This window comes from Ischnura elegans, chromosome 4, assembly GCF_921293095.1.
Source record: "Ischnura elegans chromosome 4, ioIscEleg1.1, whole genome shotgun sequence".
NCBI classification, from domain to species: Eukaryota; Metazoa; Arthropoda; class Insecta; order Odonata; family Coenagrionidae; genus Ischnura; species Ischnura elegans.
The window spans coordinates 80661981-80680783 of record NC_060249.1 but is presented as its reverse complement, the minus strand read 5'-3'; the positions used below and the strand labels follow the sequence as shown (position 1 = coordinate 80680783).

The 18803-nt window shown below is 40.6% G+C and overlaps 1 protein-coding gene across 2 annotated transcripts in view; it reads left to right on the top strand.

Annotated features, from left to right (window-relative positions):
* LOC124157714 overlaps positions 1-18803 on the top strand; it is a 170179-nt gene that overhangs the window by 8641 nt on the left and 142735 nt on the right. For both annotated transcript variants that reach the window (XM_046532686.1, XM_046532685.1), the window contains exon 2: positions 2935-3130. In XM_046532686.1, coding sequence (XP_046388642.1) covers positions 2965-3130 — 166 coding nt within the window. In that variant the 5' untranslated portion in view covers positions 2935-2964. The remainder of the gene's footprint in view (positions 1-2934; positions 3131-18803) is intronic.

Sequence of the window (18803 nt, the reverse complement as noted above, 5' to 3'; positions counted from 1 at the left end):
CTACTCTTTTCGAGGACCGAGTTTTTTGTAAAGAATTTGATTCTCATTTTTGTCTTGGCTAAATCGTAATCCTATGCTAATTCTCAATTTTTATTTCTTTGAGCACTTCCAGGGGATAAGTTACGACTGCAGCTTTGAAAATTTGGCCAATGGCCGTCGTTCGTTCAATTAATTCTATATTTAAAAAGGATTTTTTTCCACTCTATCCCCGTTTGAATGCGTTTTAATGTAACTTTCGCAAACTTCCTCACAGGTCTGATCGCATATATGTGAGAGGGCTCTCATTTGCGAATTCCGTTCCTCCCGCTGTGATGTTTTTTTTTAAATCCTCTGGATTCTTCCTTACGTTTGATTCTTTGTTACATTTGTAGGAAAATATACCCGTTAATCTGATACACTATCTTACACACCCACATATGAAGACTACGTTTATTTTTTTGTTTAATTTATCGGACTATACCGCCTAATTTTCCAATCGAGGTCGTTTGCAAAATCGTTTTAAGTACTCTGTGTTGCTGGATATATTTCGCTTTTCTTTTCCGCACGCGCGATTTTTGTCAACTATCTTTTACTAGTTTTGGGATCCATTCAAAAAAGGATTAGATTTTCGTGTTAGACTTTCCGTTCCGATGAACATGCTTCCAAAGCTGTATTATTCACGTATTCTCCAAAGCATAGCTGGGGTTTTGGAATCTCAAGACTGTTCCGATACTTGGGACTCGATTAAGTTTATAAGTCCAGTTTCGATGCATAAGCTGTATTTTATGGTTTGGATGCTAACAAAATCCATATTTTGAGCGCTAATCTTGGTTTCTTCATCGAATTAAGAATTCATCGTTGGTTTTGTGAAATTTTATATAAGATTCAACATATCATGGAACTCTCATATTGTTTAAACCGGAATTCATTCCTGTACACTTGACTCCTCTATTTGCATACGATATTCACCTAAGTCCAATGAAAGAAAATTAACTGGAGCGTAAAATTTCTCGTGCATCCTAAGATATTGTAGCTATTTGGAGTGCATTAATTTTATATTAAATGCAGAGGACATGGTTTGTATGGATTTTTTAATATGTGAAAAAATATTTACCATGCAGTAGATTGAGATTTCGAAAGTAGGCTGGTGGTGATGGTCTTCAATGCCCTAAATATGCATACTGAAGCAATGCAATTAAAATCCAGCTTTCGCGGTATGTAACGAAACCCTTAATCTCTTCGATTTGGTCGATCACCTGAATTTTTCCAAGAGAAATGTCGAGATCTTATGGTTAATTTTCTCTTATATCTTAGAGAGACTTTCATCTCATCTTGCGTCAGTGAAAGCCAGCTAAATATAACGTTATGCATAAATCATGCCGCTAAAAAATCCTCTATTAGTCATGCTTTAAATTTTGTTCGGGTAGATTTATTGGGGGCTTCTTTTAATTAGGTCATTGAAGAGTGTTGCCATTAAAAAGTTGCGTGAAATCTATCTAGCGTTACTTGTTCCATGGTTCATTAAATGCCTTCAAGGCTGTAAATTTCACTGTCTGCGTCCTCTTCGCCAAAAATTAGATCCTCCCCACAGAGAGCGTCGGGTGCTTCACGACATATGTGGCACAGTACTTAAATCTGGATATTAAGGCAAGAAGGATACTTACCTATTAATTCTACTTTTATAATTTGATTGGCCGCGTTCAGTGCGGTATATCTTTTGAGCTAAAGGATGGTTCCCAGTGTGTCCCTTCGTTTGTTTTCAGCGATTTATTTATTGCAAGAAGGTTTGGTTTCATAGTGGGCATGATTCTCATATAATAAATCGAGTAGGTTTTGGGTAGATAAGCCATTCTGTTGCTTTAATTTATGCACTTCTGTTTTGAATTCATCTGGACAGTGGTGAGGTGTATACGTTTGACTCACAATTTACTGTTAATAGCGGGGGGGAACCAATGGTGGGTTTTGGCGCGGGACTGCTGGTATCTCTTCTACGCATTAGCCATGAAGTTAGGGCGAGGAGACGGCAGTGGATCGCGTGGTCACGGGTTCGTAACCGGCCTGAGGTTGCTGCCGGCCTACACTTGCCGCTGGTCACCTAGTCTTTCGTTGACCCAGTCGAGAATCCGAAAAAATCGAGGCTTGGTCATGAGGTCAACCCTTACGCTCAGGGAGTGGGTACCATAATATGACACAGCCGACTGCCTCGAAGGAAATATTTTCCCTTTTATCCACGCTCGAGATCGTAGGGGTGAGGTGCCCTATTCCCTGTATTTGCAGATTTGACCCTCTGCCTCTGCTCCCATTGAGGACACCGTCCGTGATTTGGGGAAGTGTCCTCCCCAGTGTTACAGGGGAGCAAATCCCCCGATACTGCGGCGCCTTGAAGCCCTGTGCGTAACGGAAGTTTAGGGAAGAGCGAGGAGTGAAGCGATAGAAATGACTATGGTATATGGGCCGCGACATTAGTCGGTTTTCCAACATTTGCAAATCGACTCGGAACTATTAATTATTTGTATTGACTACCCTTATTTGTTTTACCTTGAATAATTACAAATTGAACTCTATTTAATTTTTTCAACTCCTCAAATTTTATTTGGTTTTTCATTGATGTTGACGAATCAAACTTAATGTATCCAGGAAATTTTTCGTCCGTTCATTCATCCTTGTATCCGGTGCGCAGGATTATTTGCTGATGAGTCATGCAAAATTGTACATCATTCCCTCATTAAAATAGTTTTTTGCCTTGCATTATTTTAGGTTTTTTGCAATTTTTACGAAAGCGAGGCGCCAAATATCGCCTATTTTAAATTTTTTCCAATGATTCTTTATAATCGTAGATGAAATCATTGTCTGCGTTCATTAATATGTGTACATGGGGCGTAATTTCTGATCGTGTTTTGTCTAATATCACTTATTACCATTATCCGACTAATTGTTATTTCTTTCTTCTTCCAGGACCTCCGACCGTCTTGCCGAAGCGTCATCATGGCGCCAAGCCGAGCTGCTGCGGTCTGCGCTGCGCTTGTGATAACACTGTCGTTGGTGTCACACACAATCGCGCACGTAGCATTAACCTACCCTCCAGCACGAAAGTATGACCTCGATTTTCTCGACAACTCACGGACCAAGGGACCATGTGGAATGCCTAAGGGTGAGTTTTTCTTAAGCATGAAAATTGTATTAAATCTTTTGTTGGCGGCTTCTAATGCGGCTGTGCATTTAATGGACTTCGTTATTACTTTGACGCTGTTTATTCCTTTGCGTGGATGATTAATGGTGAATATCCGTAAATCATTGTGGCTTTCTGAGATAAGAGGTGAGACTGAGGAACTACAACATGTTTGCTGTAAGTAGCCGAATAAAGTATTTATTCTGTGCAGAAAATGAACGTATTTTGTGACGCACATCATTTAGGCATTCGGCATTATACAGTCGCCACTCTTTGGTACTAAATACAAGTGATCTCACCAAATTTTCTCCTATTTAAAAATATGATATGGAAGGCGTTTTTATTCTTTACAATATTCCAACGAGTTTCCCTGCCCATTGTTTTGAGTTAACTATCTTTGTATACGAATTTCAAAATCAGTAACTCAAAGAAGCATCCGGACTCGAGAATTCATTAAATTTCATTTCGCGTATAATTGTTATGGTCATGAACACGTGTCTATTTATTGTTTTGCGTTCACTCATCAAGAATTGACCCTTTAGTCCACGTGGCTATCTCTATGTTTTTTTTATTTTTGTGCCACATTCCTCGTACCTGATTCATTCGTGAAGTGTGGAGTTACGCTAAAATTTTTCCGAATCTGTGGGAGTAAACATAAGATGATTAATGGCATCATATTTCTCATTATTTTCAACTCTGGCTGCCTTCCCGAAACAACCAACATGATAATTTCCCCCTTTGTTTACTGATGAGTAACCTAATCGTGAGACGAAGGAAGTAATTTACGATTGCGTCTGAGTCAGCGACCCAAGATTGGTAGTTTCGTGAATCGAGATGTGGCGTGACCGTGTCGGATATTATGGCGAATGAAATGGTTTTTTATATACCTAAATTATAATTTTCATCGGATTACATTGAAAAACTGTCCCACTTAATTTTTTGGCGCGTGGTAGCAGCTTTCTTTTCCTCTCCTTAAGATTGTGTGCTTATTAAGCTCGTGCCTCTGAATTGTAGGTTTTTACCTTTTTCATTTCAGAAAATTAAAATTAGATTAAACCTATTAAAAATGGAGTTTCATTGCTTTAACTTCTAGCTCAACTTGATTATAGAGGGGTGGTTATCATATGCGTCCAAGATTAGGCAAAAGTTGGTGTAAAAAGCGGTAGAATTAGTCCTGCTTATTGTACAGTACCTCCTAGTATCTGCTACATCTATCCCATATAGTTATTAATTTGATTATTTATCTACCTGCTCAATCTTATCTACTTCATCATAATCACTGGTCAACAATCCTAAGATTGGTTTGATGCAGCGATCCACTCAATTCTTTTATCAGCTAATCTTTTCACACCTACGTATTTCTTCTCTTTCTCATCCTTCTTTACCTGTTCCATATTTTTTTCGAGGCCTTTTCCGTTTTTTCCACCTACTTGTCCCTCGACGATTGTTTTCATCAGGTCATAATGCGTCAAGATGTGGCCTATTAGGTTGTTCCGTTTTCTTATTAAGGTTTTCATGAGGCTTCTCTTCTCTCCTACGCTTCGTAGGACTCCCTCATTACTAACTACAACAATACATTTGATCCTCATCATTCGTCTGTAGCACCGCATTTCTAAGGCCTATAGCCCTTGCTGTATTATTTACTTATCTATCTATTAATTCAGCTAATTGTTTTTATTTCAAGCGATGATTTGTTTTCTAATGTTTCAAATATGATACCGAAATATCTTCAGTTAGAGATGAGTGCTGCAAAATCAAATATCGGAATATTCGTTTACCCACTTTCCATCTTTCCTTAAGTCTACGTCGCAATCAGTTTTCGTTGCGTTCACATATGAAATGGAAGGATACAGGGGAGGCGATCCAATGATATAATGATTTTATGATTTTTTGCTCAGTGTAATTTCTCATCACCATTCCTTAATTGTGGGGATCGATACTGATTGCGCTGTTAGTTTCACACACGAAGCACCCGAACTTCTGAGAGCATCGTGAAAAAGTTTGCGTGAAGTATTGGCCAATATGCAGGACTTTTGAAGGGCATGGCTTGCTGGGCGAAAGTTTGCCCTCGAGTGTCGGATTTACGCGGTATTAGTTGACTGTGAGGCTCTCGCGCCTTGCATAATAGCCATTTTCGCCACCCCAGGCGGGAGAAACATTCCTTGTGGATTGGAATGGCTATGGGGATGGTAGAAGAAGTTAATTTGGGGATGACTGATTGAAAATTGGAAAATTTTCCGGTAGCGGATGTTGCATAGGCCACCCACTCGCCGCGGAAGATTTTTCTGTGTTCTGATATTGCTCCTTTGCTGTGTAGCGTTTGTGGCATAGCGGCACAAATTAATAGGAGTATGATGCGTTTTTGCAGGTGAAACGCTCACTGCTCGCTTAATATGGATGAGTTGCTAGGAATTCCTTATTTAGTCAACCCTCATTTATGCGTCTAAATATTAGCTGCAGTCAGAAATCTCACTGAGTCTGAATCCAATCCGTAAGGAAAAATATCTGTTTTCATGTGCCGAGGTTTGCTTTGGATAAATTCGGTCAATACTGTCAAATGTAAATTGTACGTTATAAGAAGCTGGAGAAACCTAACCGCCGAAATACTCTGGAGACTACTTTTGCCTAATATTTTTCTTTTCAGACTTTGGTTTTCGTATGACAATTTCTAATTCTTGAGACTAGTAATTACCAGTTTTACTCTTTCCTAAAAGACATAATTTTCTCTTTTTTTCTTTTGATATTGTGCACGCCATCTTATCAATGTTTTTCAAATTGATTAAATTACTCGGCTGAACAATCAAATTATAATAGTTGACTAAGAATTTGGAATTTTTATTGTGGTTTATCCCGAAAGCATTGCGGGAGTCGTAAATTATCTATAAAATGAGGTAAATATTGTTCTCCTCTTGCCTTCCCTTTATTACCTTCTTTAGTGACCGTATCTTCTCCTACTTATGAACCTGATGATTTCAAGCGCCGTCGAAAATTGGTCATCTAGTTGTAGACCCATTTTATACTTATACTTTACAATGGTTGGAAAATTTTACGAAGTCACACCCGCTATTAGAGAAATTAATTTCCTGTAATTCAGGGTTAATTTTCTCTCCTTACTGATTCCGAAGTTTACTTATACCATAAAGTAAGTATATACTTACTCTATGCTTATACATATCTTTGATACTTTCCGCATGCGAGAGTTTTTGAAGTTAGCCTATCTATGGGCGTATTGCATCATATGCTACCTTACTTCCATGAACGTAAATAATGTACTATATGTGCGTAAAGGGAAGACGTTTATTATCACTATGCTGGAAAATTTTCGTCGTGGTCGGTGCATTTCGTTCGTTTACCTTTCCCTCCTGAAGCTACGGGAATTTTGGCTTATTAATGTGGGTTTCCGGAGTCATTGCAGGGGCGGAAAGCAGGGAGGGAAGGGGGAAGAGGCTCGGTGGTCTCGATGCATTAGCTGCCAAGGAATGCGAAAGGCGGAATTCGCGAGCGTTGTTACGTTGGCTGGTTGCTGCGATTAGCCGATTGTTATGCGATTGTTCCCATTCCGTTGCTCTGTCGGAAGCGTGGGGAGAAGGGTTTACTAGCAGGTGGTGGAGGGACAAGTTCTCTCCCGACCATGCATATGGCTGTCCTCAAATCCATCCTCTCGATCTTTCTAGCTTCACGCGAATTTGGTTACCATGAGACGGTTCTTATGGGTTTCCGTAACTAGATGCACTTTCACGAAGCGTGTATTCACGTCTGTTGCTACCGATGATGCCATCCGTGGCACGTTCTGTTTGTTTCTTGCGATGCGTCTCCGTGGTTTCGATGCATTTTTATTGTGCTATTATCCTTGAAGCGTCAGCTACCAGTCATGAGAGGCAAAATACATCGCATGCAAGTGTGAGCATTGAGGGTATATTCGTTAGGTTTTGATGTGATCAGAATCTCGTCACGGCATCAACCTCAATTTTTACGTTCAGCGCTTCCATTGTTTTAATGTTGCAATATTTTAATAGACTAATTATTGAGCACTAATTAGGCTTGTATCTCATTTTGCGGGCTTAGTTTATATGCATACATATGTCTATTCTTTAGAATACTTGTATTACTGACAAGGCAAAATATAATGCTATCATTATTATTTCAAAATAAGATTTTCAAAACCAGGCATTTATCAGAGTTGATTACATATTTGGCTATTGGTGATATTATTAACACCAATCTTGAATGTGAATCACTTAAAGGTTACTTTTGAATTTAAGAATTATTGTATTTTAATCATATCTTAAATTTAGGAGCTTGTGAATCAGTTTTACGCAGTATTTATCGCAGCCTTATCTTTTAGTCTTCGGTTCTTAAATTTAAGTTTGAGCTACTTCGGTTATCACTGAATTTTTACATACATTCTTGAGCTACTAAGTGCAAGAAACCGTTGATTTTTTTACTCTCCTGGAATTTTAAAGAAATAGCTAGTGAAGGGTATCTGTTTGTATTTGAGATACCTAAACATATATTTCTTTTTAGAAGTTAGACGAACGTGTTCACTCCGATCCAGTTTGGTCACGATTCAGATGAAGATCCTCCCATCACCCTGAACGAGTTGCCGAGGCCAGTTTTTTTTCTACATTTCCCGGAATTTCGCTTCCTGGTATACTTAATCCGTGCGCTAATGATGATAAGCCAAGCAATTTCGTTGAGATTGATTGCGGTTCTTTTGGGCCAAACTAAACATTATCTGCGGTTTCCATCGCTCGCATTTATAACCCAGACGTTTTGAATTCTCTCACATGGTATATTTTCCTCCCAATCTGCCGCAAGATTGATGTCAAAGTGCGTTAAAGCAACACTGTTGGTGGGAGGAAGCATTCGGGGGAGATGATGTTGTTCGAAGAGTAGTGGGATCCTTTTTCGATCGCATCTACCCACTGGGCAGTAAAAGAAGTGAGTCTTACACTCCTTCCCGCAATCAGGAGACATTCGGAATCTCCTCTGATGGCATTCGGAACATTCCTACTCGCAACTAGCAAACATGGGTTTTCCTCGAGAGTGCTTCAGAAGAGAGGCTGGTATTATAATGTGCGTACATAAAGGAGCGGTCCATAAGTCTTTCACCACCTACTAGTAGCCTTGGCGCTTGGCAGGTTTGGTGCTGTTTTTGTCGATGGAAACCTTGAGAAAAGTTTCGTTCCGCTATGAAAGGGGTCTCAAAAATTTATGCTACACCAATTATGATTTGTGTGACGTGCGCCATTTTTTTAAGACATTGATCCCTATAAAAATGAGCGATGCCAATTGAAGGGAGGGTCATCTGAAACCAAATTTCCGGTTTATTAAAGAATTTTCTTGGTACTCGCTTATGCAGTCATTTTTAATCCCAAATTTGTTAGTCCGCAGCGGAAGGACCTCCTTATATCCACGGATAAACTTTTATAAATAACCCGTTTTTCTTCCACATTTGCACATTAAACTATAAACCTACGTTTAACCTTTTGGGGTGCGTGCTTTTTTCTGGTAAGGAACTAATTTTAATATTGGGAAAGTATGTTGATATTCGGACAAGAATACGTAAAGAGTGCGTTAAGGGCAGGGGATAGAATATTTCGGCAGATTTAATTGAAAATCATAACTTTGACTAGCTGCATAAAATTAACTATCGAAACGACCCGATTTTCGAATTACATCTCCATCTTCTTCGTGTAAAAAAGAGGTTTTTTCTCGAAACCCATGTAGCATAAATTAATTTGGAGTAACTAGTTGAAGGTTTTCATTTATATCACCTGTCAATTTGCGTTATTTTCGTCAGGCCCACCAATTATGTATTCATAATTATAAATGGCCTGTCTTGAATTGCAAGTTTTTCGCCAATGCACCGCCGTTATTTTCGGAGCGATGTTAATGAGAGAGTACGATGTTCAAGCAGCGCCTAGTTATAAATGGCATTGCATGTAATGGCTTACTCATCCTCACGAGTTCGTCCATTACCTCAGGGTAGACCGCGAGTGTTTTGGAAAAAAATTGCAATTATTGACATAATTAAAGAATTGTGTAGAATTCTCTCGTCAAATTTATTTATCGTCGTCATGTTAGGATAGGTCCACGGTGTTTATGCTGCTCCTCATTCCGGATGTCATCGCACGTTTTTGCTTGCTAATCTTTATGGCTTTTTCATCGCACAAGGTCGTTCATTTCCTTAAGGTTGTAAGATTTTTGGAAAGGCTTATAACAATTGATTTCCTTGCATTGTAAAGTTTTGTAGAATTCTCTCTTCAAATGTATGTATCGCTATACTCTTGAACGGGTAATGGATTGTATATTGCGCCTCGTTAGGAGGTTTTCGCTCGTTTTCACTCATGAATCCTTGCTTTTGGTTACCATCGCCAGGCCCTCTATTACCTTGGGGTGAAGACGTCCATGCCAAGAATGTTCACTCCCTCCATCTTAAGAGACTTAATTGCTAAGAGCGTGGTTGGATTGAAAGTGAGAAAAGAGGCGTATAACAGTGGATGGTCGAGTAGGAAAGACCGTGCTGGAAGTCTGCCACTGCTGAGGTCCATCATCAAGAACCGTGTAGTGCTGCGAGTGGAAGGACGGAGTTTGCGGTTCGCTCGTGCGATTAAAGTGCATTCTAGGAGGATAACGGGCAGCGGATTACGGTGGTGATTTGCGAGCACGGGGAGCAAGATGGCGGGGGAAATTGAGGTGCGCCCCCTGGAGGGTGAAGGGGGAAATTCCTGAGCGCGCAGGCACGGGGCGCTGCTGCGTCCGACACGGAAGTCACGTGACGAACCTAGGGGGGTGGTGGCTGGAGAGAGGGGTTGCCTTGACGACGCCGGCTTCATTGTCTATGAGAGCTTGTTCATCGGAGGAGCCTCCTGACTGCATTATCCTCTAATGACGTGGGATTGCAAGCTTCCTCCTTTTCCGTCGTGGATTTGAGAATGACTGCATCAACGATAGCTTACGTGATGGAGTTGTCGAAGAATATTTTGCGCATGACGAGCGATTGGCTCCTTATGATTTAAAAATTTTCAGAAATTTCATGTTTAAACTGAATTTTATATGAGCATGTATGTAAACATAATCGTTAGATGCGAAAGCTAACTATTGCCTACTTTTTATCATTGCTAAAATCCAAATTTGTCCATTATATATTTTTTTCAAATTTCCTCTTAATTTTTTGTTTGCGTATATCTGTATGAAGAAGCCATTTAAAGAACCTTGTACATAAGATTTTAACTAGTGGTAAAAACCGTTTTCGGCAATCGAGTATTAAAGATGAAGTCAAATTAACAGAGTAGGGTGAGGAACATTATGGAAATCTTTTATAATCATCATTGTTTATTATATATATTTCTACTTTAGATGTTTTTCTTATAAATTATCTATCGTCTCCGAAGAATGCAGCATGTGTTTTGACTGCCCTTCAATGACGTTCCAGTGTCAATACTCCGCGGTAGCGATCCAACTCTGCTATCTTTGCGACTTATCCTCACTGGCTTGAGATATGAAGAATACTCATTGTCCTCGCGGATAACTCAGTCTTTTTAATGGGACATAAATATGAACGGCTTGGTGTATTTCCTTCACAGCAGGCTTGAAGCCGACTCTGGTTTCCTATACGCTCTTCCTCTATCACCCTGTACCTTGATGACTCAAATCTCATCGATCTTTGGCTTCCCTTTCCAATACCTAAGTCTATAGTTCATATTTTGCACTTTTCGTAATTTCAGTGACACATTTTCACCTTGAGTATAGTGTAATTAGTTGCTGCGACGTAATGAGAATAAATGTAAACTGATTTTTGGTAAGAAATAGCACGATATTCATTTTACTATTATCAACATTATTAAGTGCAAGTTATCGTAGAAAATTTATCGCATCCTGCACTTATAAATTTGGAAATGAGCAGTGCTTTATTCAAACAATACTTATAATTCCCACGGTGTCATGCCGCGTGCCATTTTTTCAAATAAATATAATGTTTGATCCACCGTTCAAAACTCAATAGTTTTTTTTTAATTTTGAACCTGCATTTAATTTAATTTAGCCCATACATAAGGAATTATTTGCGAAATGTGTTAGATTTTAAATGATAAAAGTTTGCAGATTTGTACCAAGAGATTATTTTTGCTCATATTTGGCATTTGTATTTAGCTCACTCCTATGTCCGTGCGTAGGATTCCACTTGAAGAAACGCAATGGTCGACAGTTGGCGGAGAAATGCCTCTCGCGTCGTTTCTTCCTTCCCCCGCGCATCACTTTTCTCCACTCGTCCTCCGCGCCTCCTTCGGCGGGTGCGCTGGCGCGTCCCGGGAGAGAGGAGGTGGCGCTTTGCCGAGGACGAGGTGTTTGCCGAGGGGGGCGAGGGGGAAACCATATGCGCGCGAGCGGAGGGAGGGGTGAGGAGGTTGGCGGAATGCTGCGAGGAGCCGGAGGAGAGATGTTTGAAGAGGGAGGGGGAGGCGTTGGAGATGGTGGCTGTTTCCGCGGTGCCCCACTCGGAAGGAGGGGAGGGAAGTCGAGGGTGGAGGGGTGGGGGAAAGGAAGTGAGGGGAGGGGGGAGGGTGTAATGGACGTTCCCGAGTTCTCGTGTGCCTGAGTGAGCGTCGAAGGCGAAGTATGCATGTGTACATTCGTAATATTCAAGGAAGTAACCATTGACTAGCCAGTGGCGTATCTTTGGGTTGTAACCAGCAAGTGCACGTAAATTTCGAAAATTCCTCAGAAAAAAAATTACTTGCAACGACCAGCGTTCGAACCCGAATATCCCGAATTTGCGCAAGGTTCTCTACTAATTAAGCTACCATGGCACTTACATGCCTCCATCTGGGAACGAATCTTGAGATATAAGAAATATTTCATATCCTAAGATCGCCATCGTAATCTGACCGTAGTCGTGAGAAATCTTGGTCATCTTTTTTGTAAATGATAACTAGGAATTAAATTATGAATTAGCGTTGTAATCCATACTCTTGTACCATTGATAGTTGTCGTCAACACCATCATCATAGGCATCATAAAATTATAAGCGAAAATAATAGGCATTGCCATTATTGTATGTTACACCTTTCTTAGAATTTTGGAAGTAAGGAATATTCCTTTTCACTTTGCTCTTTTAACCAACGAATTGAGTTTGAAGTTTACGACCAGAAGGTTGGATGGAAATGGTGAGGGTGGAGCTCATCTTTGACCAAGCCATATGCGTATAAAACTCACTCACTTTGAGAGGTTAAGAGAGCTGTTTTCTTTCCCTTGGCCTCCTTGTACCAAAGGGATTGTAGTTTTATGGTTAGCCAAACTTTTGCCTGATTGGCTCCCGGGACTCTGTGATCTGTTGCCTAACGCTCTTACCGGTAGATACTCTGATACAAATTTAAAATAGATTATGGGTTGTAGAATAGTGTGGGTTAATAGTGAACGGTAAGGAAAAATGAAATATTCCTATGTTGTGGAATTCACGTAGTGCGTTAATAGCTGTATTATGCGGCGCACCTTGCGTTTATTATTTGCACATGCAATTCACGGCGTTAAGGCCGTTTTGCACGGAGCACGTAATTGCACAATCAGACGTTGGTGCGAAGGTGCAGTCAAAATTGCATCGTGTAAACCGGTGAATTGCTGGGACTCATGTGAGAATGCATGAAAGTGAGATGGCAAAATAGCCTTGTTCTAATTTCGTTCGTGTATTAGCGCCATTGCACGCCGTGAAGGGAAATTAATGCTGCTCTCACCTGCGAGATTACGTGCACGGGCAAAACGGCCTTTAATGCATTATGGAATGCAAGTTCGGAAGTGTATCAGGTTGTGCAGTTACATGCCTAAAACCAGCTTAAGAGGACGCATCCCGCATCCGTCGGTCGTATTTTGCCTTTTTTTGGTGGCGTATTACTCATTTTAGGCTATCATCATGAAATGTTCTGGGCGTATAGAGAGACTACTGCCAAAGATTGCTGTTTCTCAAGTGCAAAAAAAGCATCGAAGAAAATTCGGAGGTAAAATTTTCAAATTTGAGACACAAGCTAATATTAATGAGGGCCTTCTCTTTATAATTTGAAAATTTAAAGATGCTAGCCTAATATTTTAGCGAATAATCCATCACATAAAAGACAGGTCGGGTGTGAGCTATGCATCCTCCTAAACATCAGCGAAGGGAGAAAATGCAGGCGTCGTGTATTAGCGGCTTTACTCTCATTTCGTCAGCGCAGCACTTAGTATCCACCATCCGTCAGCTCCACGGTCATCATGTGAACACTTGTGGGGGGGGAGAACGAGCCGGCCAGCGGTACCACTCTTGTCCCTCGGAAGAGCTATGGCCGCGGGGAGGAAGGTATTCGTGCTGTTGGGTGCACGAGCGGGAACGATGGAGGAGAATTTCGCTTTCTCGGAGGAAAACGCAAACACGGCGGTGAGGCGCGGGGGGGGGGGGGGGGGGGATTTTTTATTCCCTCTCCCGCGGAACGTGATTTCGTCGGAATGGAATGACTCTCCTCGGATGGAGAAACAGCGTGGATGGGAAGAAAATGGGAATGCGTGGAGCGGGATAGGAGAAGGTGGGGCGAGCAGCCATAGATACCTACTGCGTGAGCCAAGCACATTCCTCCTGGCTGTTGTTTGACCCCCCCCCCCCTCCCCGAGCAGCATCAGCATCATACGCGCAAAACCCATTATCCATGGGTGTTTTTACTATTTCATACAAATCTTGCGTGTTTAGGAAAGGCGCTTGGGGAAATTTGTCGTGAGGCTTGAGAAAATAAAATAATAAGCAAGTCAAGCCGACAATAAATCTCGTCGATATCTCTTCTTTTATGACTTGTTGTTCCCTCAATACCTAGCCGAATATATTTTTTTATTTATCGTATTTATCTTTGCAAATATGATAAATCAATTTATTGATACAAGGTAATCCATGTGTCGCTAATCGAATGGCAACTGTGAGACGCTCGTTATCGGGCGCAGGCACCTAGAATAGCGTTGTTTGAAAAAGTATTTTCATCCTGATACCATTTTGAATTTGAGCCCTTGCGGAGGGAGAAATTATGTCAGGGAAAGACCTAATTATTTCATAGCATTATCATTTTATCAAATTGATTGTTGTTGCTGCGATTTTTTACGAGGAAGTATCGTCTTATGGATCCCGTTATAGTCGAATGGTGTCGAAAAAAAATAGGACCTTGGGCTCCTTGCTCACCAGACCATGCCTGTTAAAAATAATTAGAGCAGTGAAATAATGCGGTATGGAACAGAAAGGATGGATGAAGCTGTTTAATGCATGTTAAAGGTGGTAATAATTGAACACGTAATCCTATTTTCTTAACTTTGAAAAATTCTGTCCGATCTCGTGCTGTACTTCGAAAATACTTTCGTGATCCATTTTCATTTTAAAGATCACTCTTAGGGTTCTTCACGTCTTGAGTAATCCAAAATTGAAAGCTTCTTCTCATTTTATCAGTATTTCAACGGTTATGCCTTCGAGCATCGAGTCACATCAACAATTTGTGTTCTAAAGTTACTCTTAGTCGTTGAGGGATTGTGATATAAGTTTTTTCCATGGACCATGTTTGCTATTCTTAACTAACTACTCCTTAAATAGAGGTTAGAATACAACGTGCCTAATGCAAGCTCATTTGAGAACCGAGATATTTTAAAAGTACGGTCATTTTTCTAGCCGGGCAAAAATTATCCTTAATTTATCCATTTTATTTCCTACGGAAACATTTTTCGAATATTTCGAAGAGTGAAATTGTTTTGGAGTCCTGGAATTTCTTTTAAGAAAATATTTGCCCCTATTTAATGCAGTACACCATTTGTTTTGAAGGAAATACTGCCCAAGAAGTTATCGTGTTAGCAAGCTTAGGTGGGCAGCTTATCCAAGATTTTTTTTACTTTTGACAGATTCAGTACAGTTTTTTTTATATTTGCTCGCGTTTTTCTGTGGACTGACACATCCCGGAACTTTTGCAGGTGTGCAAAGAGCGATTGATACCAGTTTCATTTCCTAGTTTGGGCAATTGTGCCCAGGCTTGGTAAAACAGATTTTGAAGCGCCGTCGTCCTGATTATTTTATTAGTAATCCTTTTAAGATGAAACCATTACGTAATCTCTGGGAATTCTCCTCTTTCTTGAAAATTCAACGAATAGCAGTCATGACAAATTGTCACAATTACCTTTGTATTTGCTTCATAAAACCGCATTGGATAGCTTTCTGACCTTAGAATGTAGTCGACAGCGTGGTGTAATGTTCTCTTGGAAAGCAGACATTTTTTGCCTTTCATTCATGCGTTATTCTGTGCCTAACTTAGCGTTGTTTACGACCATCTACTCGTCTCACTGTTTTTTCTTCCATTTATACCGTTGAAAGTACTTTGCGGGGATTGAGGATGAGGATATATGTGTTACAAGGACGACTCCGCCTTCTCTTTGTGTTTTACATCATCTAATGTCAGAATATTGCATAATGATGTTTTTTTCCTAGGAAAAGTCTTTAGCTCCCATCAAAACCATGTTAATGTCAGAACCATGTTTCCTTGTATTCTTTCCCATATTATTGTGGCGTTTATTTTTTCGCCAAGTCCACCGTGAAGAAATGGGTGGAGACGGTGAACTTAACAATGAAGGCTTCGATTTCCTGCCAGGATGTGTGAATTGATTTTTGGTGGGGATACCACTTCTTAGGTCGTCGAATAAAAAAATTTATCACGCCTTCAGCCTTTGTTGAGGACAATGACATTATAGTCACATCGGCACCTGTTTTTTCTCAATCGACTTCGTCTGCTTTTGCTTCGAAAAACTTTTTATAAAGCATGCTAATAGGTTCTTTGGCTTTTTACACTGGTTGCAGCGGTCTTTTAAATGCCCCAAACTTTTGTCGGTTTTGAAACTTGCCTCGCCATTGCCTTACATCGTTTGGAAATTGTAATTATATACGGTTCAATTTCGTAAAATTGAGGCCATATTTTGAAAACCTTTCTCATTGGTGGGCGATTGTTTGTGTGTGGTGATATCGCAGTGATTGTACCAGTCATTGGTTGATGTCCTAAGGAAAAATGTAGTACGCATTCCACGGAAGGATGGTGAAAGAATTGAAGGCTCCAGCATTTTAGATACCGGTACTAGGTGAGAAGTGGAGGATTTTTTTGGAAAGGAGGCATGCTACCATAAAGGAGAGCTTTATGCTCTATCCCGAATGTGTGACTTTCATTTGCCGCGGGGCCCATAAAAGAGGAGTTGTAAGTACCTTCGCTTTTATGGTCATAGCTCGGCTAATTTGGTCGTATTTTAGTGTATTTATCCACAGTTAATGTAATATGAAGAATGGAATCCATTAACGAAGTTGTACTTCTAGTTATAGTGCTGATTGAAGCATCTAAATATTTTAACGTAGGTGCCACAATCTAGCTCACGCTTTGGTGACTGTTCAACTTTTGGATCATTTACGTATCTTCCTCCTTAAAAAAGAAATGTGTATGGTTATAATAAAAATCAAAAGACCCCATTTATACCACATACACGACGTACATTGTACGTCATCAAATTATTTCCTTCTGCTTGTTGAAGTCTAATTGAACAACTTTGAATTTCTAGATGATAAGTTCAGGTAAAAATTAGTCAATAATCATATTTTGTCAGGTAAAAGGGTGCTTTCATTGTTGCATGATGGAGCCACCTGCAAGTGCACGGGACGGAGAATTAAAAGGGAGGCGGGAGCCCATCCCTCTAGACGGAGCGCGATGGAGATGGCGTAATAATGAGAGGGAAGGGGGAAGGTCGCCTGGACGACGAAAGGACGAGGTTCGGGAGGGATACGGGCGGGTGGGAGAGGTGGATGGTGGCAGGCCGTCTTAAGGCAGCGGATGGGTCAGAACTATTAGGATAGCCGTAGGGGGGATACTTTTATGAGTCCCCGTGGAATTTCCTCCCTCCTAGGTGAAGAAGCCAGGGAAAAAAATGTGGTCCATGACGGTGCGAGATGTAGATTAAAGACTTCCTCATGGCAAGTCAACTGAACGTATCTTGGTGTGGTTTTGTAATAGAAATCGTAAAAAAAATTAAAAAGGGGGAGGAGTTCTGGAAAAACCCACTAAGGGTGGATCGGTTTCACTAAAAGTAGCGCACAGTATATGAATATTATTTTGTTGTGATTGTTATTTTATAGTTACATTATATTTAGCTGTACTTCATTATTTGTGGCACCAAAAAAGTAGGGACAACTTTGCATGTCGGATCTGAGCAGGAGTTGGCAAAAATTCTACAGTTGACAAAGAATGGGAGATAGGAAGTGAAGAAATCACCGAAAATAGTTTGTAGATTTTTCACTTAACGATGCAGATAAAAACGCTTGACTAGAGTTGTCACAACCATTAGCTGAGCGAATTTCAGCTTCCTCTTATTCTAGCCATGAGTCATAGTACTAATATGTAGCTCTTAATATTATCCACATTCTTTCGGAATTGGTTTGATTATTAATGCAAGGTATGCGTTTTGATTGGTATTATTTTATACTAATTGGTCTTGGAGATAGGAAGCCACGTTAAGTTAGATTGAACGAGGCTTACGGTAGACTAAGGGGGGAGAGGGAAGTCGTGTTGGGTGGCGGCAATTATTTTGAAATTTTTATTTAAAAAGTGGTAAGGCTACTTTGCGAGTCGGTGCTGGGAGGATATGAAGCCCTAAGGGTGGGAGGAGGGGTAATGTATGTGAGGAGATGAACCGGGACGGTGGCCATGGAGGTCGAGATGTGTTCGGAGCGTGGATCTGGTTCGGGTGCTTGTGGTGCGTGCCCCTGATCCGGCTCCTCCCGCCGTCGACCTTAAAGGTCCTCCAATCTGGAAGGTTGCCGACGACGATCTAAAAAAAAAATTATTCGAATAACGCGACGTCATGAGCCATCCCATGCTACTCGGAGCATCCCCTTTTCTCCTTGGCCTCCAGACGGCTGGAATGTAACAGTCCTTTTCGAGGTGCTTCTCCTTCGATCTCAGCGGGAGAGGAATTTTTTTTTTGGTCGCTTGCATTTGAGTTATGGTAGAGATTTCTCCTGTGGTCCCTAGTGCTTTCCCGCTGGGACAATTTCATTAAAGCTAGTTAGCACGTGTTGGAGCATGATGTCGTTTATATACTTGCTCGTAAGTATTTCTGAGATTCGATTGAAGCGAGTATTCCTGAATTTAATCCAAGGTGAGATACCTTGGATTACTTTCAGTAGTGCGTGGAATCGAATCCAAGTTGATGCAGAAATCACCACCTGCTTTCCATTATTAGTTATTGGATGTACCCAGTTATGAATGGCTTGGGTGATCATTGCCAAGTTTTCCAGTGGTACCAAAAGAACACTTCTATTTTTAAAAGTGAATAAGGGTTAGTTTTTTCTTAAATTCGTCCCACAATAACTACGGGGGCGATAACGTCTTTCACTTGCTTAACTTATGATGAACCTATATTTATAGCCATTGCTACTATCCGTTAATATTTAGCCTAGTATCTGTTCGAATCGCCTCCACAAGCAGATGCGTCGACTTCGTTATTGTGTTTCATTCCATACCTAAAACAGCTGCATTTTCCTTATTCTATAGGGTGTGATTCTGGGCATGTTATTTCACTTGATAAGAATTTGCATGGCATACATGCTATGAAAACAACTTAAAACCGTCCCATGCTA